Source organism: Lupinus angustifolius, chromosome LG03 (genome assembly GCF_001865875.1).
Source record: "Lupinus angustifolius cultivar Tanjil chromosome LG03, LupAngTanjil_v1.0, whole genome shotgun sequence".
Classification (NCBI taxonomy): Eukaryota; Viridiplantae; Streptophyta; class Magnoliopsida; order Fabales; family Fabaceae; genus Lupinus; species Lupinus angustifolius.
This window is the reverse complement of record NC_032011.1, coordinates 28,818,615-28,845,670: the sequence shown is the minus strand read 5'-3', so window position 1 is coordinate 28,845,670 and position 27,056 is coordinate 28,818,615. Positions and strand designations below refer to the sequence as shown.

The 27,056-nt window shown below is 32.3% G+C and overlaps 2 protein-coding genes across 5 annotated transcripts; both read left to right on the top strand.

Moving 5' to 3' along the window:
- LOC109344367 (F-box/kelch-repeat protein At3g27150) lies at positions 6,852–9,526 on the top strand. 4 transcript variants are annotated; one of them, XM_019583121.1, is made up of 2 exons: positions 6,852–7,085; positions 7,873–9,526. In XM_019583121.1, exon 2 carries the CDS (start codon positions 8,015–8,017, stop codon positions 9,173–9,175), a length of 1,161 nt encoding a protein of 386 aa, XP_019438666.1. In that variant the 5' UTR covers positions 6,852–7,085; positions 7,873–8,014; the 3' UTR covers positions 9,176–9,526. The 4 variants fall into 4 exon arrangements, 2 of the variants coding, with proteins under 2 accessions (XP_019438666.1, XP_019438664.1); XM_019583119.1 differs by having other exon boundaries at positions 7,838–9,526; XR_002107321.1 differs by lacking the exon at positions 7,873–9,526 and adding an exon at positions 7,263–7,432 and having other exon boundaries at positions 6,959–7,085.
- Positions 23,702–26,476, top strand: LOC109344365 (SWI/SNF complex component SNF12 homolog). Its single transcript, XM_019583117.1, has 3 exons — positions 23,702–23,851; positions 24,084–25,583; positions 26,181–26,476. The coding sequence occupies exons 2-3, from the start codon at positions 24,094–24,096 to the stop codon at positions 26,251–26,253; spliced, it is 1,563 nt and encodes a 520-aa protein (XP_019438662.1). The 5' UTR covers positions 23,702–23,851; positions 24,084–24,093; the 3' UTR covers positions 26,254–26,476.

The following is a 27,056-nucleotide window of genomic DNA, read 5'->3' as shown; positions in this document are numbered from 1 at the left end:
AGATGCCTTTGCTTGTTGACAACACATGCATTGTTCCACAAATTGTTTGATGTCACGATGCATATGCGGCCAAAACAATTATGAGGCAATGCGAGCCTTTGTCCTGTGAACACCAACATGTCCACCTAAGGGAGAAGAATGAAATTCTTGCAAGATCGTAGTAATGAGTTCTTGCGTCGGTGGTACCACCAAGCTATCTTGCCAAAATAACAAATTATTACAGGTTTGGTACCGAGAATCTGAACATGTAGCTTTCAAACAACTCTGGTATATGTCAAATAAGTGAGGGTCAACCATTACAATAGACCGAATCTGGTCTATAATGTCAACCTGTGTGTTGGATACAACCATAAAAAAAGAACGTGATAGTGCATCTATGACAATGTTCTCACAACCTGGTTTATATTTAATTGTAAAATCATACCCCAAGAACTTATGGAGCCATTGTTGTTGTTCTAGTGTTTGAATTGTCTGGTTGGTCAAAGCTCTCAAACTTTTTTGATTTTTCATAATAATAAATAGGTACCCAAACTTTGTAAGTGAGCTGGAAAGTCCTGAGAATACCCTTGGAGTGTACTTATTATATTACAATACAAGGTGAAAAAGGACTCAATGGAATGTTTATTGTGTAATCTGCGGATATGGTGTAGTGCAGATTGAGTAGGGACATGTGATTTCTCACCAAATAAGGTAATGAAAGTATCATTGTTATAGAATTTGATGGTGAAGGAATCATAATCTGCTATGTGAGGGCCTAAGTTTTTTAGCCAAGGAGCACCCAAAACCAAATCAGCTCCCGTGAAGAGGAGGTAAACTGGAAGGTTTAAATTATGGCCTTGAATTGTTATAGGAAGCTCAGGAATGTCACCTTCTGCTGATAAATTACTGCCATTGCCCACCAGAACCTGAAACTTGTTAGCTGTTTGGATTGGAAGCTTCAAACATTGAGTGATACGTGGTTAGAAAAGATTGTCAGAACTACCACTATCAAGTAGGACTTGAACTTGTAATTCCTAAGTGATACCAGTAAAACGCATTGTACCAGCTCAATGAGAACCTTTCATAGCATTGAAAGACAAATGATGCTCAGGAGAATCAAAATTATCAGTGAATATTGTTGTAGAGTCGGGGATATCAGTATCATTCACCGTTGAATCCTCCTCATCCACTTGAAGAAGAAGCAAATGTTTATTGGGGAAACGATGAGACATGAAAAACTTGGCATCGCAATAGTTGCATAAACCTTTCTCACGACGAAGCTTCATCTCTGATGGTGTGATATTTTTTATGTTTGTGCGTTTAGGTTTTCTAGCACTGTGTGTAACAATGGTGGTTGAGGTGAGTTTCTTTAGGTGAGGTTTGTGTTTGGGTTATAGGTTCTCTAGGTGAAGTTTGTGATTGGGCTATGTGGGTTGGAGTTTGTGTGTGGGCTGGATAAAGGATAGGGTTTGGTGGTTAAGGCTATTTATGAGTGATTGGGTTGTCTATATTTCTCTTCATAAAACTTAGCTAGAGCGAAAGCCTTGGATATTTTATGAGGAGATTGGACTACCACATCATGTTGGATTTCTGTTTTGAGGCCACTAATAAAACAATCCAATTGGGCATCAATGCTAAGACCCTGAACGCGATTAGAAATAGATGTGAAGGTGGTGTAGTACTCAGATATAGAGGTGGATTGAGTAAGCTTAAAGAAGGCTAATCTAGGAGATTCATAAGGAGAAGGTCCAAATTCTAATTCCAAGGATCAAGTAACCGTACCCCATGAATGAAATACGTTGATGCGTTGCATCATCTGAAACCACAAAATGACATCTTTCTCCATGTGCACACTGGCAATGGTGAAGACGATGATCATCCGTTGTAGCATAGTAGTTGATGTGGACATAGTGAACTAGAGGACCAATAAGGGCCCCATCTAGCCAAGAATCAAACCACAAGGACAAACTTCCTTCATTAATGATCAGTTTGAAGCCATCCTTTAGAGATAACATTGCTTTATGAATTGAATTCAAATTTATGAACCATGTTTTCTTTTTGCAATAGAAGAAACTTCAACTTGGACAATACTTCCACAACAAGACTTGGACCTGAAGCTTCTCTATATTATGAAGGAGGCTCCGGGACAGTTTCCCTAAAAGGGAAGTGTTACAAAACCTATTAATTTTCACCCCTCTAGCATTAATGATCCCTTTAGATTTAGAGATGTTAACATTGTGTTATGAAGCTTTGTCGAATCTATCAAAAAGATTAGTGATGTTGCGAACCTAAGAGCATTTTGTCTTGCAAAATAGAAGGATATAATCTGCAAAAAGGAGGTGGGAAATACTTGGACCACTTTTAGAGACTTTAACTGACAACCACTTTTTACTCGGACTTCTTTTGTGATGGCAAGGGAGAGATTCTCATGCAGAGAACAAAAGTCAACCTTAGAAATGAGACAAATCAAAGTTTCTACCACTAAAAGATCGAAATGACTAAGTTTAAAAGTGTCCATTATGAATTTGCATACATCATCATCTATTAGATCTCAATATTGCTTGTGTAAAATGACTTAAAATCTATTAGGTCTTGGAGATTTACAAGAACTCATATAGTTTAGAGCATGCCTCTTGTTTCGTAACAAGTTTATCAAGATTAAGGCACTGGTTCTGAGCGAGTTTGGTCATGTTTGGAGTAGCGAACGGAGGTCTCTAGTGGTGAGGGCTTGTGTTTTCTTTCTCCTACTAATGATTTCTTGAGTGTGAAGAAACTTAGTGTTTTTGTTGTCAAATTTACTCAAATTTCTCGAGCTTTCTGATACCGTTGCATCTCTTCTTGAAGAAGGATTTGACTATAATCCATATATAGTTCTCATTGATGGGAAAGAAAAGATGATGAATCTCATTGTTCAAGAGCTATCTGAATACCCTTAAGTCTAGCCTCCAAATGTCTTTTGTGTCTAAAGATAGTGCCAAAAACATCCTTGTTGAAAATGTTAGACTCTTTTCAACTAGTGAGTAGATCTAAATCATTATATATCCATAGAATTGTTGACTAGGATGCAGAATAAGTTTTAAAAATTTGCTTTTGGAGTAAGTGGATCCTCACTATATATATATATATATATATATATATATATATATATATATGAGTGTGTAGGAAGAATAAAAAAACTTCCTCACTATATATATATATATATATATATATATATATATAATTGAAGCTCATGGGCATTCTAGTGGTCGTTTGGCTCTTAGTGAGGTAAACAACATATATTCATTCACTACTATGTTCTCTTGTAATTTTTATGTTACTATTAATGTTTGTTTGGGCTCAAGAAATTAGATATGCACAAGTCTTCATGTAAGTCTTAATCCATAAGGTCGCTTTGTTGTTTGAAATAACCTTTGTACTTCAGTCCTTTCACCTTTTGTCCTATTTTGCATTAGCTTCATATATATATATATATAATAATCTAATTTTAATGAGATTCTTTGGAATAATTTTATAGTTATAGAGTTCAGATGACCCTACAATCCATTGATTATCAAAACACCAAAATCCAACTATTAGGTTTTGGACTCTAATAAGAGTATATCTTTTATATAAAAATAGATATTATTATAACCAATATATCTCATCATGTTTATTTAAGAGTTTAATATTTATAGATTATTAGTGTAAAGTTGCTTACTCAATTAATATATTATTCTCCGTACATATATATTACTTGAGAATAATGTATCTCCTCATATCATGAGATAACTTATCTCCTCTAACTAGTAAAAATGTGACATGTATGCTATTTTGTTTATTTTTAAAAATATTTTTATAGAAAATGATGAAACATGACACATGTCATGATTTCACTAGTAGAAGGAGATACTTCATTCCCATATTACTTTTGTTTAACGCTCAACAATAATTAACATATGAATTATGAATAACATGTTACTTACAACACATACATATTATATCCTTTGTTTTAATGGATGGCTTATTAATCCTTTGTGATAAAATACATTAGTAGATATGTATTTATTGAGACTAGTATTAGCAATTAGGACCACCCTACCTACACTGTTCATGCCTACGTAATGTTCGTCTAAATTAGGACGGACATGAAATATCATGCCCTGCCCAACCTAAACATGGGCAGGGCTGCAAGCCCGCCCTAAACAAAACTAAAAAAATAACATATACACATTTATATACACTTCATACAAAATAAACAACATATATTTTACATACAAATATATTTATCATAATAAACAATCACACAAATGGAAGAATACATATAAAATATAAAAGTAATATATAATACAAAACATGCATAATACATAATTTACATACAAAATACTAAAGGAATGGTACATATGCATATATATAGTATACATAATACAAATGCATATACATAATAAGAAAACGATAGTATTTTCTTACATTTGATATACAAATGCATATATAACAAATGAAACAAACTATCGCACATTTAACAAAATACACATACTTTTACATATTTGGTGTTCAATCAATCCTGTATCTTATAATGTCAGCGGGCCGCTTGTTTTCCCAGTTAAAAATGTATGCAGACGAATATGGTATGTTGGGCGTGCATTTTAAGACGGATGAGCTCATTTTTCATACCCTACCCGTCCAATAAATGCTAGCAGACGGGCAAAGCCCATGGACTTCTCCAAAATTGCGACTGCGTTAAGCATAAGTGGAGCCTCCTCAATGAGATAAAACACTTGTTTTAACTTGAAGCTTAGGTAGTTATGCGTCAATTATAAATAGAAGTGACACAACACAATTTGTTAACAATGCTTGTCTCATGATTTGAATTTATTTATGTAGTCTAGGTGTTAATGATACAATTGTTGTTATACAATTTAATTTCATATAATTCGATAAAATTATTAATTATGAAGATGAACTCATGAAAGTATACATTTGAATATTAGTCATATTTCAACTAATTTCAATACTTGTTTGTTTTCACTTACTTTATTATTTATATTTTTATAATCTTTTCACATTAATTTTGTGGCTATATTAAATTATATTTAATAATATATAAGTTAACATTAAGTTTATGTGAGATCCACATTTTAACATCTGTAAGTATTTTAATACTTTAGAAGTATAAGAAACTCAAATCCAACAAAGTAGAGCACAAGCTCTAAAAATAACTATAGAATTGTGGCAGAAAAAAAATGCAAAAAAATAAATAAACAAAGAAGAGAGATCACAGTAGATTATCATTGGAATTGAGGAGGAATATTAAAAAATGAGAAAAAAAATCTATGGATAGATATTGTATAAGTTTATATGTTGTTAGTGTATCATTCATCATTCATGTTTAATTATCATTGATTCTTAAAAAAGTAATATAATTTAATAATGAATAATATACTAACCATATATAATTTTTATACTGATAATGCATAAATGATGTCTCGCCTAAAGTTCAACTATATATATAAAATGGAGAATTATGAATCTATATTTTCATTTTATTTTGGACTCAAATTAAAGTAACGAATATCAATAAGAAGTTGATCTAGTGATATAAGACTTCATTGAATCACTAATACCAAATGTCCGATTTCTAGAAGTAGCACTTATTATGAAGAATAGTCACAAATCCGAATAGGATTAAAGTAACGAATCCTCTCCCTCTATTGAAGGCCACCTTCTAAATTGACATAAAACATTGTTCCAATGGAAAATGATAAATTATTAAACGGTGCATTATATTTACATTCTTTATTCTCTCCCAATGGACTGCTATAGCAGCATGGGAACCTCACTCACTGTGTTAAGCACAGTGTTCTCTTCTCTCTCTCTTACTCGTAAGTTGTAACTTCAATGCTCTTTCTGCCTTTTTCTCAAATGGGTATTAAAATATTTAACACTAGTGGTGTTGTTGATGAGGATACCCATTAAATTATTAGTATTATTGTTTTCTTCATAGTTAACCAATTAAGATTTAAATCATTTAGAGTCACCGCTTGTACTTAAAAAAATAATATCATATTTTTACTCCTAGTTATATAAAATTGTACTCATTATCTATTATAATACATTCTACCCTTGTTTTTGGTATAACAAAATATATTCGTGAGTTAATCTATTTTGAAATGTATGGTTGTTTCTTCAAATATATGATATTCACATAAATTGAACATTTGATATTTTGACCTATATGGATGTATCTAATGAGACTTTAACCACTATATCAATTTGTTTTTGGTAATTTGACACATGTTTTTTTATATAACCAAGAGTATCATTTCACCCTATAATATGATTAATCTATTTCGGTAAGTGTGATTGTCTCTCCCAATAAATTTTTACTCTATATAATCGAATATTTGTCAGTTAGATCTATCTAAGGATCCAATAGAGCATTATATCATTGAATCAATATCTTACTAATATTCCATACATGTTTAATTATACATTAATTTATATTATATGATAAATTTGATATATGAACTCGTAATTTAGATAAATGAGAGAATTATATAGCTATATACTCATGTTTTAATTAAGCATATTTTTCCAGCAAATGGTGGGTGTCTCCATGTTGGATCTCTCTTTCTTTCTTCCCTCAACACTCATCACTCAAAAGCTCACTTTTTTTTCTTCTTTTCCATAACTCTCTTCTTCTTCTTCACATTTTCATCTTGTTATTATCAACACATAAATAAGCCTTAAACCACTCTTCTTATTTGTTTTAAATTAATTGCAGATTCTATAACGTTCAATCTTCATTTACTTCTACCCTTGACTTCGTTTCTCTCCTTTGAAACTTTCTTTTTTCTTCTCTCTTTCTTCTTTAACCGTTATCTTATGATATGAAACGTTCGTTTTTATTATCAGTTTCCTTCTCAAGTTTTTCTTCAACTTCTGCATATATCTCAATAAATATGCACAAACCCTTTTCTTAAAAAACATCACTTTCATTCTTTTTCTCTTCTCTAAGATCAATCTCTTGTGTTTTTTTTTCTTGGCATGTTTATGGGTTAATCTCTAAACACTGATCAACCTCTCAAGTTGTCAAGTTTCTAGAGTTTTTGTGCTTCAGTTTCATCTGGGTAAGCATCTTTCTATATATATATATATATATATATATATAATTGTCTTTCTAATGTGAAAATAGTTATTTTGTTTTAGTCATGTCTTAGAATTTTTATTAAGCAAAGAAAACTCTATCATATTGTTATGAAATAACTTTATGAAGATTTTTGTGACAACTATTCTGCTAGTTTCAGGTTTAGAAATTACACTTGATACCCATGTTGTCTCAGTTAACAGAGATCAGTATAATCAACCTATAAATCTCAAAACAGGTCAATATATTTTTTTAAACATGGAAGATTATTACTATAAGTGTATTATCACTGTAACTTTCCCTAAGAATTTTTGGTTTCATTCTAGTTTAGCAAATTTCTATCTCACTTTGCTCACCCGGGTGAGTCTCTGCAAGAACGGTAAGGTTGTCACTTAGTAACCAATATGGTTATTTGTTCAAACCCTTCAAACTGTTTGTGGGTAAGACTGTGAATATCTACTCTCCCCTGCCCAGACCTTACTATAGGGTACTTTTTTGGCAACAACACTAAAGTTGCCTCTTAGTGGCCAATAGGTTTCGGGTTCAAACCCTGTACCAGTCTCTACGTTTATGCGGTAAGACTGTGAACATATACCCTCCCCAACCCAGACTCATTACACTAGGTGGGAGTCTCGAACATTATGTTGTCCTTTTATATATATATATATATATATATATATATGTATGTCTTGCTCTCTTAAACCTCTCATATTTGAAGGTATTTTTTTTTTGCAGCTACTTATGCCTGGATTATCTTTCTCTTGTCACAGGCAATTGATCAATCATAAGGTGAAAAGGGTTTTTTCTGTGATCAACATTCAGAGATAAAGTAGAGGAAAATGAAGGAGTGCATTTTCCTATCAAAATGATCTATTAATAACTAGTATAAAAGCATTATTTGGCATTGGATTTATGGTTAGTTCCTCAAATTCCCCTGCACAAAAGATGAGACTTCTTGAATTATCACTCTCTGATGGAAATGGTTCCTCAGATGAACCTTTACCTCAGGATGCAGATTATAATGGTCCATTTCTCAGTGATGAGTTAGAGACCACAATCTTGGTTAGAATGCCAAGATCACAGCACTGGAAATTGTGTTTCTTAGATAAGCGATTCTCGAGTCTAGTGAATAGCGGCGAAATCTATAAGGTTCGAAAAGAGCTAGGATTCGTAGAACCATCCGTGTTTATGTTAGCTAGTGGTGAGAGTAACTGGTGGGGAATGGATTGGCCTTTCAAGTCAAGTAGGAAGCTTCCAATTATCCCATCAGATTATAGTTTTAAGTATGGAGATAAGGAGTCTTTCACTGCAGGGTCTCATCTTTTAGTCTCGGGCAAGGAATTCGATGGACCGGTTATTTGGAGGTACGAGTTCGCGACGAATCAATGGCTCAAGGGTCCTTTTATGAACAATCCAAGGTGTCTTTTCGCATCGGCTACTTGCGGTAATTTCGCCTTTGTTGCAGGCGGTATTGACACGAATACTTATAGCCAAGTCTTGGATACTGCTGAGAGATATAATTCAGAGAGCAAGTCGTGGGAACTTCTTCCTAAGATGAATCAGAAAAGGAAGTTTTGCTCTGGTTGTTTCATGGATGATAAGTTCTATGTTATTGGAGGACAAGATGAGCATCAAAAGGATCTCAATTGTGGTGAATTCTTTGATGCTAAGACAAACAGTTGGAACTTGATTCCTCAAATGTTGAAAGATATTCCTCTTTCGGTTTCACAATCTCCGCCTCTTGTCGCTGTCGCGAATAATCAGCTCTACACACTTGATTCTTCTTCCAATGAGCTAAAGGTTTATATGAAGGAAAGCAACTTATGGAAGAAACTAGGCCGAGTTCCGGTGAGAGCTGATGCACAAGGAGGTTGGGGTGTAGCATTTAAGTCTCTAGGCGATGAGTTACTTGTAATTGGCGCGCCATTGGTCTCTCATACCGAGCGCGCCTTGACTATATACACTTGCTGCCCGGATCCGGCTACTGAGAAACTAAGGTGGAGGCAAATTGACTGTGGCAGCATCCAGCTTAATCACTTTATCCATAATTGTGCTGTGATGCGAGGAACCTGAAATCTCTATTTTATGTTATAACAAGAAGAGTAATAGCTTTCGAAACTAGTCCCGAAATAAATATAACTTGCACTTTGCAGGTTAATTTGGAGTTATCTTTTCTTCAAACTTCTGTCATTTGATCTGTGTTTGGAAAAGCTTGATGATGTAACTTCTTACTTTCACTACTATGGAGAGTGAAAATGGCAAGAACAATGCGTTGTTGGTTAAGAAAACTAGATAGAGTGCTGAAATGCTCAAATTCTAATGTGTTTCTGTTTTTCATTGCTCAAGTTTCATGATTTAGTTACTTGTATCAAAAGTTATCATGTTATATTGTTATGGACCATCAAATTTGAGTCATTTCCTTTGTTTGCAATACTTCAAAATACTAGATGTCAAACTAAGATAATTTGATGTACTTTTAGTTCTTTGTCACTGCCTTGTATACTATATCATACCCTTTTAAATTGCGGTTATGATTATGTGTTTGTTATAGTTTTAAATTGCGTTTATGATTATGTGTTTATTATAGTTTTTTGATGATGTACCTTTTAAAATCAAAGTACAGTTTAGGATGAAATTAACATGCAAAATTCAACTCAAATTTTCAACCCATGTTTTTCAGCTTTTTCATTCATCCTTTACATGCCAAATTGGCTTTTGAGTGTTTAAAGTTGAATTTGGTTGCTGATCAAGTGGGGGATTAAAATTTTATGGCTCAGGTAAGGTATGCCCTGCAAGTTAGTACAATTTTTAGACGAGATTATATTTTCTGTCTTACAACCCGTACTATGAGTTATGATTGGTGGAAGAAAATGCATTTAATTTTAAAATATGATTATTAAATAATTTTTTGACTAATCAAAACTCAAGTGATATGCTTCATTTTTAGATCTATACCAATAGGGTTTCCTTAAATTGTTTAGCTTAAACATGATATAACAATATCATTGTATCATACTTAGTTTTTAATAATTATTTTTGTTCCTATCCCAAATTGCAAAATTAAGCCGTGTATCAATTTAGAGTATTTTGAATTATCAACCAACAAAATTTTACTATTAATTTTTTCACGATTTTTTACCTTTTATTACTCATTTTTTACCTTTTACTGCACAAATTTTAATTAATAAAGTTTTCCATGTGAATTTAAACAGTTAAATTATATCAAATTTTTACATGATTTAACAATTTCTTAAAATAATATTAGGCATTAAAATATAATGTAATATCTATTCATTGTGAGCGTAAAGATTCATACACAGTCAGTATATCATTTATTATTCATCTGTATTATTTTTTATAAGATTCAATAATGATTAAAAATGAATGATAAATAATAGATTGATTGAGCATAAATCTATTACATAGTTAATGCATACATTTTTCCTCTTAAAAAAATAGAAGGAGTACCATTTAGAATTTACCATGAGAAAGAAACACTTCATTTACATCATTGTTTTGTTGATACAAACAAACTTCACTTATTTGAATAGCAATGCTTATAAAAAAATTGAATACCATGTCTTATTTTCCAATTAAAACATTTTTACATTCTCATAAAATTCATACACACTTCTTCAACAAAGAGTACAATTGGATACCCACATTTACTAGTTAAATTTGGAAACATGTTTGACAAAGTAATAATATTCACACCAACTTTTAGTACTAGTTATTTAAGTGGTTGTTGCATGATGTTTGTGACAAATGTTTTCATGTAAGAATCATCACTCACAAGCACAATATCAGTTTGTCCAATAACATATAACATATAATAAATACTATGCCAGTTACCCAATAAGTACTTTGTGCACTCAATCATAATGACAATGATAACAAGATAATACTTCAATGTGCAGATTAATAAGAGGGTGTTTAGGTCAATAATTACAATTTGTATCATGTTTAAATAGAATCAAATGAGAAGAAATATGTTGATGATCTTAAAAAAAAATTGGATTAATCATTTCGGTAAGGAACTATTTATTTTCAAGGTATATGATTATCCCTCCCAACAAATGTTGTTTCCATAAATCGAACTCTTAACATTTTAGTTCTCCTAGATATCTAACATGATCTTATACTACTGGACCAACATCTTATTGGTGATTTTAAATTATGTAAACTCTTATATTATTAATAAGTTCTTATATAAAATAGATTTATTCAAATCATTTGTTGCATTGAAAGTTTCTATCATTGAACCAATATATCAAATTTTACAAAAATCTAAAATTATTTAATAATATGACTATTTGATTGCATATTTATTGATATTTAAATTTTGAGTAAACACTCATTTTAGTCCCTCATATTTTTCAACATTACTAAGTTAGTCCCTAATAATTTTAAATTACCATTTTCGTCCTCAATGTTTGCAACATAGAACTATGTTAATCCCTTCGTCTTCACTCATCTATTAACTTTACAGATTTACTCACGAAGCATGTTAAGTGGTGATGTGACCATACTCGTTCAGTCATGTTGGAAGTTTTTACTCATCATCAACACGAAGTTGTTCAAAATATTTTTGCCCAAATTTTAAAACAAAACCACATGCTTTTATATTAATATTTAAAATATACACACATATATATATATATATACGTGCAAAATGACGCCATTTTGTGTCTTCTTCAACCTTATGATGAAAGCATCAAGTTTGGTTCAACAATGATGTCTTCTTCAACCTTGATGTAAATTGGCAGCTTTTCAATAAAAATCCTAAACCATACTTTGATCATTAATTCCGCCCATTAGATGGAATATCTTACTTAATTACATAGCACATTTTGTGTCCTTAATAAACACATCGTAATATATGCAATGAATTATGATATCAATAAGAGTTTAAAATTTATAGATTGTCAATATAAACCTATTTTATACTGACGTTCAATCAAAAAATTTCATTTCAAATTAAAAAAAGGAAAATTAAAAACTATTCCATAATCCCCTTTTTCTCTTTCCATCACATCTACCTTTTGACCTTCTCAGCCCATGTCAATTTCATATTCTCAACTCATATCGGTTTTACTTTCTCTCTGATTCATTGTCTCTTGTGTTGCTTTTCTTTTTCTGTTGTTTTTTTCTCCTTCTTGTTTTCCAAAATTTTCACATTTTTTATTAAAGATTCTACCATTATCAACTATATATGGAGATGATATTCTTAAGGTGGACAATGTTAACATTGAGTTACAATCAGAGCCTCCATTAGAGCCCTATGAAGGAATGAAGTTCAGATCAATTGAAGATGTAGTGAATTTCTACATAAGTCATGTAAAGAAAAAAGTTTTAGCTTTCAAATGGGTCGTATTACTAGGTCAAGAACGAAGGGAATAGTAATTGGTCAAGAGATACTATGTTCAAGGGAGGAATTTATGACAAAAAAATATTCGAAAAATGAAAATAAAAAATATGCACCATTTGACTATAATCATCAACTTTTTTCCCGGAAGTTCACAATTTCTCCGAGTGCACAAAAAGAAAACTAAAGTGTAAAAAAACTGATTGATGTGCTTGGTGATTCTGGTTTGCCCCCTAGCAAAACAATATATGTACCATGTCTTGGTGATTCTTGTTTTTCGTTTTTGATTTTGTTGCTAAGTGAAGCCAAGATTTTTCATTCTTCTTCAAGCCATGAAAACCATGTCTTCACATATGTCTTATTTGTTTAGTAGGTTGACGATTCCTTGAAATTTACTAGAAGAAAGAGTCTTGACTCTTCGATAGGGACGGTGGCATTTAGGTCTCACGGCGTGCACATGCACACTCTCAAATTTTTTCAACCACTCAATTTTTTCTACTCTATAATACTTTTATAATCAATATTTTTTTTCATATTTTGGTTATATAAAAATTTATATCGCTTAACCATTTTTATACTTGAATCAGTGATCAACTCGAGTAATTATTGGATCAATGATGAAATTAGTAAGTCACCAATTAGACTAGTTAAATTGACATGCCTTAAAAATTATTAAAGTTTTATAATATTATCTAACATTATTTAATAATTTTATACTTCAATTTTGAAAATATTACTATTACACATTCTAATTAAATAACCAACTAAAAATATTTATGATTTGATTTCAACAAAAGCAGAAAAATAATTTAAATATTAACTAAATAAAATTAGATTTTTTTATAATATAAGATAAAATATGACAAACGAAATTCATATAATGACATAGATAAACACAAATAGGTTGAAAACACAAGAATCTTTTTACTCACAAGACATCATTTGATGCTATTTTTTTAAATAATTGAATCAGCTAACACGACTAGTTAGATAGATCGATTTACTAATTTTATATGAAAATAGCCAAGTTTAACCAATCCATATCGGTTTTGGTTCATAATCGATCAAATGAGTAACTCAGACAAGTTAGATGTTCATTCTTAATTAAATAAGTTGGGCCAATAAAATTTAATAACACCACATTTATTTCTTATCTTTCACCTTGAATAGTATTTGATCAATCTCATATGCCTAGAGACCTATATTTTTTTTATTGTTCAACAAATTTAAATTAGATATCTCGTAATTTATTTAACTATTTTAGTTTGTTATCTAACAAGATTTTAGACTAGACCAACATCAAATTTATTGGACCTTTAAAAAATGTTCTCGTATATAACATATCTCATTCAATCTAGTGCCACATGCTTGAAAATTATACATTCCATTCATTTTAACAATGTGTTTGGTTCATATGATTCCGAGAAGAAAGAATATAGAAATTAGAGAAAGTTTCGTATTGATCTCCTTTAGTCGATGAGAGAAATGGAGTATTAAGAGAAAATACTCATGTGTTCTATCAAAAATATACTCTTCCCAAATTTTAAGATGAAAGTAATGAGTAATGATAGAGGATCTTCATTTTTACAAGTTTGTCCCTTTACTAGTTTATTATTAATTTAACACATTGTAATAAATGCTATCAGCAACACAGAGAAAGAAAAAAGGGCCAAAGAAGAAAATCATGCGAGCCTGGGGGATTCAGTTACACGGTTGGGAAGAGGGGCCCACAACAAAAGTCAAAATACACATATGAAAGAATATTGGACGAGAGGCAATAATATAATTAGGTAATCATGAAAATAGTGAGGTATGGGTTTATTGAATTCTGAACTTTTCTCTCTCTTGTGGTTCAATTCCTTTGTCCATCATTTCCTCTTTTTTTCTTCTATTATGGCTCTTTATGTAACTAATTATGCATCTTCTATGAAAGTTGGGAATCACACTTATAATTCCAATACATAATTTTCATCAGTGCTCTATTACTTCCATTTACAATTATTAATAATCATTACATTGGTGCTTTCATCTCTTCATGGCGGAGAACACACAACTGAAGGAACTCACGGTGGAGGTAGCTCGCCTCAAGGACCTACCAACAGACCTTAAGAAACTAGCTGAGATGATGGAATCACGTGATAGAGAGTTGAAAACTCTTCTCACAGCTCATGAAAATGATCAAAACACTAGATTTGAAACAATTGAATCACATTTTACTTCCTTGCTTAGGAACAATTCAGGAACGATCACTACTCCGTCGAGTCATGGATCTAATGTGTTGCAGTGGATATTCAAGACTGAACAATTTTTTAGTTACTATAATACTTCGGATGAGAAATGTTTGATTATTGTTGTTGTTCATCTTGATAAGGACGTTGTTCCTTAGTTTCAAATGCAATGTCGTGATAATGCTTTTCCTTCTTGGACTACTTTCACCAGAGCCTTGAAATTGGAATATGGCCCTTCACCATATGAATGTACTAGATCTGATTTATTCAAATTGCACCAGGAAACTACAGTTCAAGATTATTATGTAAAATGTATAGCATTGGCTAATCGAGTACAAGGTGTTATGATGCAAGCCCTGTTGGATTGCTTTGTAGCGGGCCGCAAAATGGACATTAGAAGAAATGTTATTGCTCAAAATCATGTTACATTGTTAATATGTATGTCCCTAGCAAAATTGTATGAAGAGAAATACTCTTTTAAAACCAAGAACTTTCAGCAATTTTAACTATAGTCAAACTTCTACAACAAACACAAACCCAAAAACAAACCACTATACAAATCAAAATGTCTCCCAATCACTAAAATCATCAAGTCTACCTTACTTCCTAGTCCACCAACATCTAACCAAATAAAAGAAATGATAGGTGTTGAAATGCAACTTAGATGTGAAAAATGATTTTGTTTTACTTGCAATGACAAGTTTACTCCTGCTTAGAGATGTCATAATAAACAATACCTCTTATTACAAGTAGATGAGGAGGAAGTTTATAATGAGCATGACCATCAAAAATTGGATGAGGCTATTCTGGAGTTCCCATTACAAAATGAACCTCATTTATCAATGTCGCGCCCCGATTTTCGGCTACGCAACCTCTTAAAGTCGCCAGTTGTCGCACCCCAATTTTCGGCTACGCAACCTCTTAGAGTCGCCACTAAATTTTATGGTTAAAAATGTAGAAAACTATTTTAGCCCAATCGCATTTGGCTTTAGATTTTGATGTCCAAGTTCGGGAGTCGATTACGAATCGAGGAAGGTATTAGCACCTCGTTCTTCCGTAATTAAATGGTACCATTGCTAATTGCACAATTTAAATACCCTTAACTTATTTAAAATTAAAATTATTAAAAGAAAATGTTTATTTTTATTTTTGTGTCTTACAAGATTAAATTTTGGTTCTACGTATCCCTAAATGCTTTAGAGAATCAAGACTACGTAGTTCTAAATTTTAAAATGATCTGTTGGTAAAAATAATTAACTCCTTAGAAAGGATGAATCAGCAAAAAATAATGTACATACCGCATCCCATTTTAAAAAGGTTTGAAAATAATTATAATATATATTTTTTGTCTTATTATTAATTTAGGAATTAATCAAATGAAAAGAAGTGTCATAACGCGACCGTTCAAGGATGATATGAGGGCAAAAAATATTAACACGACCTGCCTCCATCCTTTGATTGATCCCTAAAAGGTTGTAGATTTTTTAAATACTAATAATAATGTTATATGAAAATGTTTTTAAATCAAATCGTTAAAAGTCATTTAAAGTAATAAAATATTCGGAATTTTTCTAAATAAATGATTATTATTTAATTAATAAAATTAACTTAGTTGATAAAAAAATATCATAGGAAATTTAATTGATAACTAACTATATTAAAGGAAATTTTATCCTTCTTTATTGTTACTATTTAAACATGAAATTAATTTATTTTTATTTCCCAAAATATTATTTAATACATTTATGCCTATTGTCCCAAAATATATATTAATATGATTGTGTTATTTTAATAAAAATAAATTTGCTTTAAAAAGGAAATAAAGAATAGAATTAAACATGTGTAGGTTTCAATCTAGTACAAACATATGTGACGGTACCACATTATGGTGAGGGCGCGCAAATGCACATTCTGATTTTTTTAAAGTTATATATATATATAATATATATATATATATATATATTTAATCTTAATATTATAATTTATAAATTATTAACTATATAAATTTTAAAAAAATTACCTATGTAGGAAAAAAGACTACCTAAAAAAAGAAAGATCCATATAGAGCTTATTTTTTTCTATTTCATTGTTACTATTACACTTTCATTTTCTATTGTCTAAATATTGTTTCTATTTCATTGTTTTTATGCATTGCCTTCGAATAAAACTATTTGATTTTTTATTTGTTTACTACTTCTATTTCGTTGTTTCCGGTATATGTTTAGCATTGTTTTTATTTTAATGTTTTTATTCATTGTCTTCTAAGTTGTTTCATTCTCTTTATACTTTGTTTGTTTCATTGTTTCTATTCCCTCTTTCAATCTTTGTAATTTATTATTTTTATTCTACTTTGTTTCTGTTATATTCTATTTTGTTTGCAATGATTTTAGTTGTTGTCACAATAATCATAGAAAGAGATTTTTTAGCTATAAAGATTATGAATCTAGTGACTCATATTGAATGAGAGATGCATCACTGAATGTCAATCTAGTGACTCATATTGAGCGAGAATTGTTCAACAACTTTTACATTAATTTATATGCAGTGTGTAATTTATTTGATTAACTATATTTAAACTTTATAATTTTGATATTAATATTTTTATCTTTTTATATATAATAATATTTATTTTTAAAATTTTTTAACATTGTTGCACACCCTGCTCTCGGGTCCTAGATCCGTCACTACAGACATGAGTAGAGTTTCTATTGACGTATCACAAGACCATTGGCAAAAAGGTTTAGTTGGATGGAAGGTGACATGTGGCTATTTCTGGTTGGCTAGCATTGTGGCTTAACATGCACCTGGTTGCACATGATAGAATGTTAGGAAGAAGACACTTATCCACTACACACTCGCCTACGTCACTTGGGTGCAGCCGCTTAGATGTCGCAAGTTCATTGATTGAAGGGAAGGGAGCACTGAACTGGAATGGACACGAAACCAGGAAAGGGAGCCATGTCCTACTACTTACGCGTCCACGACAAGCGTTGCATCTACCTGCGTGTCGTTTTCTAATTGGCGTGACTTGTAAAAGCTGACTGAAACGCCATGCTATTGCAATGTGATTGGCTAGTGGTGGGTAACACGGTTTTGATGCTACAACCGACCTCACCGAATCGGTAACTATGCTCTGTTTTTTAGAATCCTCTCTTTTTTCTATTTCTCTCAGCACATATCCCAAGACATTTTATCTATCTTTTTCTCTATTTTTTTGGAACCCCTCACTAACCCTAACACACCCTAATTATACTAAATAAAATTAACCTAAACACCTAAAATCTTGCTAACTAAAATATTACCTCCCTAATTAAGGGATAAGATCCCACCCAACTTCCTGGTCATTTGAATAGGTTTTTTTGTTTTTATTTTATTTTAAATTCAAAATAAGATATTCGAGATATTCGTTTTTAATTGCTTATTTATCTTAATAAATTCGAAATAAATCATAAAAATTAGAGTAAATTACACTGACACCCTCTGAGTTTTAGTGAAACTACACAAACCACCCTCACTTTTCTCTACCTACACAAACCCCCCTCATTTTTATACTTTCATTACACTCACCACCCCCTTCATGAGAAATAAGTGTAATTTTGTGAATAAAAAATATGATAAATGCAATGAAATTAAACAAAACATGATATATTGTGGATACAAGTCCAAATAATATATGAGTCGATACCTCTTTATTATTTTTGGTTCGTTACGATATAGTATAAGAGCGATTTAAACAATATCTTTTTAGAATTGTTGATGCATTTTGTAACAAAAAATAATAAAGATACATTAATTTGTATATTATTTGGATTTTTCCTCACAATATACCATGTTTTGTTTAACTTAATTGCATTTATCACATTTTTTGTTAAAAATATTACACTTATTTCTCATGCAAGAGTGGTCAGTGTAATGAAAGTATAAAAACTAGGGGAGATTTGTATATGTGTAAAAAAGTAAGGGGTAATTTGTGTAATTTCACTAAAACTGAGGTCGGTGTTAGTGTAATTAACTAAAAATTAATAAAAATAGTTTCAATTATTTTTATTTATTTAATATTATAATCTCAAACTTTTTAAAATAAATAAAATGAAGTTATTTGTTAAATGTTTTTTTTAGGAAAAACGTATAGTTTCTAAGAATTTATTTTCTAATTTGATATTTTACTTATTATTTTTGTTGCTTTTAATTGTTTTGAGAAAATGACATAGATTTATAGAACCTATTTATTAATTTATTTTTTTAGAAAATCATTTGTTTATTTTTTTGAGAAAGTATTTATTTTGAAAAAAAAGGTTTTGGGCCACACAAAAATGAGTATTCACAATCATATAATGCTTTAAAAGGCTCGTCAGGTTTGGGTACTATGTGATTCATAGGATTGATTAATGAAATCCAAGTGCATGTTCTGTTGGACAGTGGTAGTTCAGACAACTTCTTACAACCTGAGATTGCCCAATGCCTGAAATTACCAATTGAGCCTATACATGAATTTGGTTTTAATGGGGAATGGAAATGCCCTTACTTTAGAAGGCCTGATAAGAGAGTTGGAAGTGAAGAGTCAGGGCCATCCAGTGGTTGTGTCTACATACTTGCTGCCTATAGCTGGAGCAGATGTGGTATTGGGTGCATCATTGAGGAGATTGCAACATACAGATGCAATTACAGAGTTGTACTCACTATGTTTTTACACACAACTCTGAGTCTTGGGATCAATTACTAGAACTGCCTACAAACATAGAACCTGAATTAGCAATTTTGATCCATACATGCAAAGAGGTGTTTGTTGTCCCTATTGGGTTACCATCTACTCAAGTCCAAAATCACTCTATTCCTTTTATGCAAGGCTCACAACCTGTCCAAGTCAAACAATACAGATATCCGCATAGTCATAAGGAACAAATTGAAAAGACGGTTCAAAAAATGCACAATGAAGATATTATTTCTCCTAGCACAAGCCCTTTTTCCTCCCCTATCTTTTTGGTAAAAAAGAAAGATGGGACATGGAGATTTTGCACTGACTATAGAGCCTTAAATGCTATCACCATAAAATAAAGTTTTCCTATACCTACTGCAGATGAATTGATTGATGAGTTGTATGGAGCTAGATTTTTCTCCAAGTTGGATCTCAGGTCTAGCTATCATCATATTTTGGTGAATGAAGATGATAGATACAAGACTGCTTTTAGAACTCATCAATGCCGTTATGAATGGCTTGTGATGCCTTTGGGCTCACCAATGCCCCTGCAACTTTTCAGAGTTTGATGAATGATGTGTTCAAGGGCTTGTTGAGGAAATATGTTCTTGTTTGTTTTATGACATCCTAGTCTACAATCCTACTTGGAATTCTCATCTTCAAAACCTAGAGTCTTTTTTACAAGTACTTTAGTGCAATCAACTATTTTCTAAGCTGTCCAAATGTGCCTTTGGTTTTTAACTCAAGTAGAATATCTAGGCCATACGGTTTATGGTGAAGGTGTGGCTATGGATAAAGGCAAGATACAATGTGTGATTGATTGGCCAATTCCCCATAATATGAAACAATTAAGAGGGTTCTTGGGACTTACTAGATACTATAAAAGATTTAAGAGGGTATGCCTCAACAGCTTTTGTGTTGACAAATCTGCTTAAGAAATATAGTTTAAAGTGGGTCCACTGCTATTTCAGCCTTTGAAGCATTGAAACAGACAATCACTAAGGCCCCTATGTTAGCCCTGCCAAATTTCTCCAAGCTATTCAATTTGGAAACTGATGCATCAGGGAATGACATTGGAGTTGTTCTAAGTCAAGAAGGTCATCTCATTGCTTTCTTCTCTAAGAAATTATCAACAAGAATGCTTAAAAAATCTACTTATTCCAGGGGATCTTTTGCTATTACTGAGGCCATCTCCAAGTTTAAACATTATTTGCTTGGCCATACATTCATTATTAGAACATACCAAAAGAGCCTTAAGACACTCATTGAACAAGCTCTTCATACTCGTGAACAATAGTCATGGTTACCTAAGCTCCTCGGGTATGATTTTACTAATGAATACAAGTCAGAGAAAGAAAATATTCCTACTGATGTACTATCCATGTCATTTTTCATGGCTTGGTCCACTACAGAAATATAGTTTCTGGATGCCTTAAGAAAATCATAAGTTCATGACCCTACATTAGCACTTATTGTCGTAGATTGCTCTAACAAAATGGTAGCAAATTCTCACTATTCACTCCAAGACAAGTTGTTGTTGTGGAAAGGCATAATTGTTGCTCTTGAAAACCCAGAGATGATTCAACAAATCTTAAGGGAATTTCACAGTTCCAATGTGGATGGACATGCTACCTATACCAGAACATTGGCTAGAATTGCATCCCAATTTTTTGGGTCTGGAATGCATTAGGATATTAGAGAATTTGTGTAACACTACTTGGTATGCCAACAAGCCAAAACAACAAATGTTCATCCTTCAGGACTTCTGCAGCCTTTACCAATTCCTACACAAATATGGGAGGATTTAGCCATGGATTTCATTATAGGTTGTCTTCCTCTCATGGCTATACAGTGATCTATGTGGTTGTGGATAGACTATCTAAATATGCTCACATTGCAACTCTCAAAAGTGACTATAACAGCAAGCAAGTAGCATAAACTTTTATGCGCATGGTAGTCAAATTACATGGTATCCCTAAGACTATAGTTTTTGATAGGGATAAGGTGTTCACAAGCCACTTTTGGCAACAACTTCTGAAATTAAGTGCCACAACTTTGACAATGTCCATAGCTTATCACCAACAAACAAATGGTCAGTCTGAGGCACTAAATAAATTCCTCGAAATGTACCTGAGGTGTTTCACTTTTGACAGCCCCAAAGAATGGGTCAAACTTTTACCTTGGGTTGAATATTGGTATAACACTGCATACCACACTAGCACGTGCATGTCTCCCTTTAAAGCGGTTTATGGAAGGGACCCCCCTAAATTGATTAGCTTTTACCTACTAGTGTTGAGCCAGTTTCGGTACAAGAACAATTGTTGCTTCGAGGTCACATTTTAACTCAGCTCAAGAACCATTTACAGCAGGCACAATAAATTCAAAAGAATAATGTTGATTTGAAAAGAAGAAATGTCGAATTTCAGATTGGATACAAGGTTTTAGTGAAGCTGCAACCATATCGACAACATTCTCTTTCCTTGAGGAAGAATCAAAAGCTTAGCCTCTGTTACGTTGGTCCATTTATAGTTGAAAGACAAATTGGAAAGGTGGCTTGCAAATTAACACTGCCTGAGAATACCAAAATTCATCATGTTTTCCATGTTTCACAACTGAAAACTTGTCATGATACTCATGCTCAACCATACATTCCACTACCTATGACTATTGATGTCTCCAGGCCCGTGCTTCAACCAGATTCCATATAGCAAACAAGAACCATTGTCAGGGGAACCAAGAAGTTAAACAACACCTCATATTGTGGGACAAATTGGATTCTTCTCATGCTACATGGGAAGATCATTCAATTCTACTTGTGGCTTTTCTTGTCTTCAACCTTGAGGACAAGGTTAATTTTTATGGAGGGAGAATTGTAACAAATGCTATCAACAATTGAGAGAAAGAAAAAAGGGGCCAAAGAAGAGAATCATGCAGGCCTGGGGGATTCAATTACACGGTTGGGAAGAAGGGCTCGCAACAAAAGGCAAAATACGTGTATGAAAGAATATTGTATGTGAGGCAATAGTATAAGTAGGTAATCATGAAAATAGTGAGGCAATGGTATAATTAGGTAATCATGAAAATAGTGAGACATAGATGTATTGAATTCAAAACTTTTCTCTCTCATGTGGTTCAATTCCTCTCTCCATCATTTCCTCTCTTTTTTCTTTTAAGGCTCTTTATGTAACTAATTCTGCAACTTCTGTGAAAGTTGAGCATACTTTTTGTCTTTTTATATATATCTTCATTCTTTCTTTTTTCACTTTGTATCCAGTCAAATAAATTCTTTCTAAGGATCACATGTCCCAAACAATTCATGTTTCCTATCCCAAGTCAATCACATTGCAATAAGTAATCAAAAAAATTGTTTTCTATTTTAATGATTTTTTTCTTAACTAATTGACATTTTTTAATAGAATTGATACATAATGTGACACCAAATCTTGGGACAAGTGATCACCAAAAACTTACAAAAAAATAAAATTAGTATATATATATATATATTAAGTACTACATGTTACATAAACTTGAGTTATAACACTTCATACATGTATATTATAAAAGGATAGAATTTTTAAAAGATGTATTTAAAAAATAAGTTATAAAAATTAATACTTAAGATGAATAATTAATAGTGATAATATAATACAATAAATCTAAAATATTAATAATAATTGAATATATTTTTGTTTTCTTTTTATTTAAGCATACTTTTTGTCTCTTTATATCTATCTTCATTGTTTCTTTTTTCACTTTGTATCCAGTCAAATAAATTAAAAAGTGAATAATAATTATTTCTCTTTTGTTTCTCATTTTCTGCTATAGCAAGCAATATAAATTCTATTACAATTTTCATTTTATTTCTTATCTATTTATATCTTGTCATTTTCTTCTTTCTCGTCAAACAAAGTGTAAATAATTTTGGACAAGTAAGATATTTTCAAGTTATATATCTTTAAAATTTAGTAAAAGGGTTATTATCAATCTTAATTTTCCAAAGATTGTATTTTTTAAGAGTATAATATATTTGTAATCACAATATACACAACTATTATATCATTTATCAATTAATTAGATTATTTTTTGAAGAACCAATAATATTTAAAGATAAATAATAGATAATATAATGATAATATATAAAACTCATTGCATAAATATTTTCTCATATTTTAACATTATCCCAAAACACAAATGAATATATTTGACTACCCGTTGGACCATATAAAATTTTAAACTATTATTAAATTAATTTTTAAACACCAAACAACGAAAATGTTATATATATAAAAACATTTGATAATTTTTATTTATCCACAGAATTGTTTTTCTTCATAAACCCTATGCAGTAGTAATCAGCAGCGCCATCACAGACCCCATTGCTAAAGGTCAAAGCTCAATTTCCCTCATCAATCAATTCCAATCCATTCAACACTTTCAATCTTTCTCTATTTCAGATTAAGGTAAATCACTTAACCCCACTTTATTCCCACAACTTTAGTGAAAAAAATCAGTGTTTTAAATTGCAGTCGTAGTTACGGCGACAATATAATGATTTTAGGAGTCTCCGTAAGGACATTGGGACTGCTATTGCAGCCATTGTAATTATACACAATTGTTATAATCGAAACTGCAACCGTAATTTAAAACACTAACTGAGATTTTTTCTGACTTGGTTCACTTATTCGATTATAGTTGGAACTCAATGTCTGAGAACAATGGTATGCCTTCTAAGGGCCCTGGTGGCTCTATGTCACCTTTTGGAAACGCCGGAATAGGATTCCATTCGACATCGGGAAACCCCGGATTTTCGTATTCCCAACCCCAGATTCCGGCTGGTTTTCAGGGTCAGTATATGTTGTCCCAAGCTCAAGCCCATGCCATTGCCCAAGCCAATGCCCAAGCTCAGTTCCAGGCTCAGTTACAAGCTCACGGGCTGAATCTTAATCAGAATTTCGGTGTGCCGCGGTCCTCTTTCTCAGCATTGGCTGGTAATGCAATTGCGAAGCGTTTACCTATGAAAGCCCCGACTCTGCCTGTTGGGTTTTCGCCTCTGAAGCCTGTGGAACTTATGCCTGGTGCTCGGAGAAAGAAACAGAAGCTCGATGAGAAGCATCTTCAGGATAGAGTTGCTACTGTTCTGCCCGAGTCTGCTATTTACACACAGCTTCTCGAGTTTGAGGCTCGTGTGGATGCTTTGTATGCTAGAAAGAAGATTGACATCCAAGAAGCACTTAAAAACCCGCCTTGCATTCAGAAAACACTTCGTATTTACGTGTTCAACACTTTCGCTAACCAAACTCACACGTTTCCTACGAGGTCGAATGCTGAACCTCCTACTTGGACCCTTAAGATAGTTGGGAGAATATTGGAAGATAATGAAGAACCTGATCAACCTGGAGGTGTTCAGAAGTCAACTGAGTCATATCCGAAGTTTTCGTCGTTCTTCAAAAGAGTTACCATTAGTTTAGATCAGAGACTGTATCCCGATAATCACATTATTAAGTGGGAGAATGCTCGATCAGCTGCTCCTCATGAAGGTTTTGAAGTTAAGAGGAAAGGGGATAAAGAATTTTCAGCGCATATACGTTTGGAAATGAACCATATACCTGAGAAATTTAAGCTTTCACCAGCATTGAAAGAAGTCCTCGGTATTGAGGTCGACACTCGACCAAGAATTATTGCTGCTATATGGCACTATGTGAAGGCCAGGAAATTACAGAACCCAAATGATCCTTCTTTCTTTCACTGTGATCCGCATCTTCAGAAAGTATTTGGGGAAGAAAAGATGAAATTTACTGATGTTGCACAGAGGTTATCACACCATTTACTCCCTCCACAACCTATACTCTTAGAGCATAAGATCAAGCTCTCGGGAAATAGTCCGGTTGGAAGTGTTTGTTATGATTTGATGGTTGATATTCCTTTCCCTATTCAGATGGAGTTGTCTTCATTATTGGCTAACGCGGAGAAAAACAAAGAGATTGATGCATGTGATGAAGCTATATGTGGAATCATTAAAAAAATCCACGAACACCGTAGGAGAAGAGCATTCTTTCTTGGTTTCAGTCAATCTCCTGTGGAATTGATTAATGCCTTGATCGAATCTCAAAGCAGGGATCTGAAACTTGCAGCTGGAGAGTCTAGTCGCAATGCTGAAAAAGAGCGTAGATCGGATTTCTTTAACCAACCATGGTAAGCGTAACGGATACTTCTGAGTTCTGACATACCCTTATTCTTCTCCATTTGTTTATTTTAATTTTATGCACACTACTTCCTATAGTTGCAAACAAATCAATTGTCATCCAAGGCAACATTATTTAAAATCATGGTCTATAGTTTTGTGATTAATAGTTCCATTTCATTGATTGCCGCAGAAAAGGGTAATGTACTGATATGTGGTATAACTGAAACTGTATTTTAGATTTTTAGATGAATGTATATATTCTTTTCTTCACTGTCTACATTATGTTTTCATTTCAAGTTTTAACTCGAATGAAACCTGGAAATAGTCTCTCTGTTTGCGAATGTAAGCTGCCTACATTTATCCTCCATAGACCCCACTAAGTGGGAGCCTCGTGCATTGGGCTACCATTTTTTAACTCGAATGAAAATGCATGATGTATTTTTTTCTTTGGTTCATGTGCCTGGTGAAATTGGACTTGAACAAGATTCACATGCTTCTTTTTTAGATAATGTACTTTTTTCTTTTTATTTATAATAAAGGCTGCAACTTACCATTCACTGTTAGATATTATTACTTAACATGTTCTTGTTTTACGACTTAAACAGGGTTGAAGATGCTGTTGTTCGTTACTTGAATCGTAAACCAGCCGCAAGAAGTAATGCTCCCGGAACCACATGATGCCCAGTTTTAACTTTGAAGTATTTTGATAGGCATCATCATGTAGAATCATCTTATGGGAACTAGATGTAGCTACTTTTTCATGCTCTAGCATTGGCCAGGTTGAAATTAAGGTTCATTGTAGATGTCTCATGTGAACTGAGCTCATGTAAGTACTCATAGTTTTGATACTGATAATTACAGGTGAAAAATAGTACTATAGTTTCAAGGATTATCTATTTCATGTGAACCATGATGGTTTCTTTTGATACCATGCACTTCAATTGTTGGTGAAGTGCAACTGTGCAAGCAAGATTCTTGACTCTATATTTGTATGGTGAAGGTAGGATGGATTGGTGTGCAGTAATTTCTGACTTCAAAGTTGTTGGATAATTTAGTTACATAGCTATTACACAGATTCGACAAAGTTTTACGTTGGTTATTGACTACCTAACACAAAATTCACTTTTTATCCGAGCTTAGGACTGGTTGTATATGCATATGCATCAAACACATCAATTTATTAACTACTAAGATAAGAAAAACTGATGAACAACATTTTATACATATGAAACATGCTTACGTTAGTTATCAACTGTCTAATACAACATTCATCTTTTATCTGGGTTTAGGACATGTATCACGCATATATATATTCTAATGAATTTGATAAGAGTAAAATTGAATAAAATAAGAAAAACTAATGAACAACATTTTACACATATGAGAAATGGTTAAGCATTTATTCTAAAACTTTTCAATCTCAGCCTTCACCTCTATCACTCAGCTTCTACCTCCTTTATTTTTTTCTTCCATTTTCTACC

Excerpts from the sequence above, each read along its gene's own strand:
- LOC109344365 (XM_019583117.1), top strand. The coding sequence starts at position 24,094 with ATGTCTGAGAACAATGGTATGCCTTCTAAGGGCCCTGGTGGCTCTATG. Across the intron at positions 25,584-26,180 it reads GATTTCTTTAACCAACCATG|GGTTGAAGATGCTGTTGTTC; the intron begins GTAAGCGTAACG and ends CGACTTAAACAG.
- LOC109344367 (XM_019583121.1), top strand. The coding sequence starts at position 8,015 with ATGGTTAGTTCCTCAAATTCCCCTGCACAAAAGATGAGACTTCTTGAA.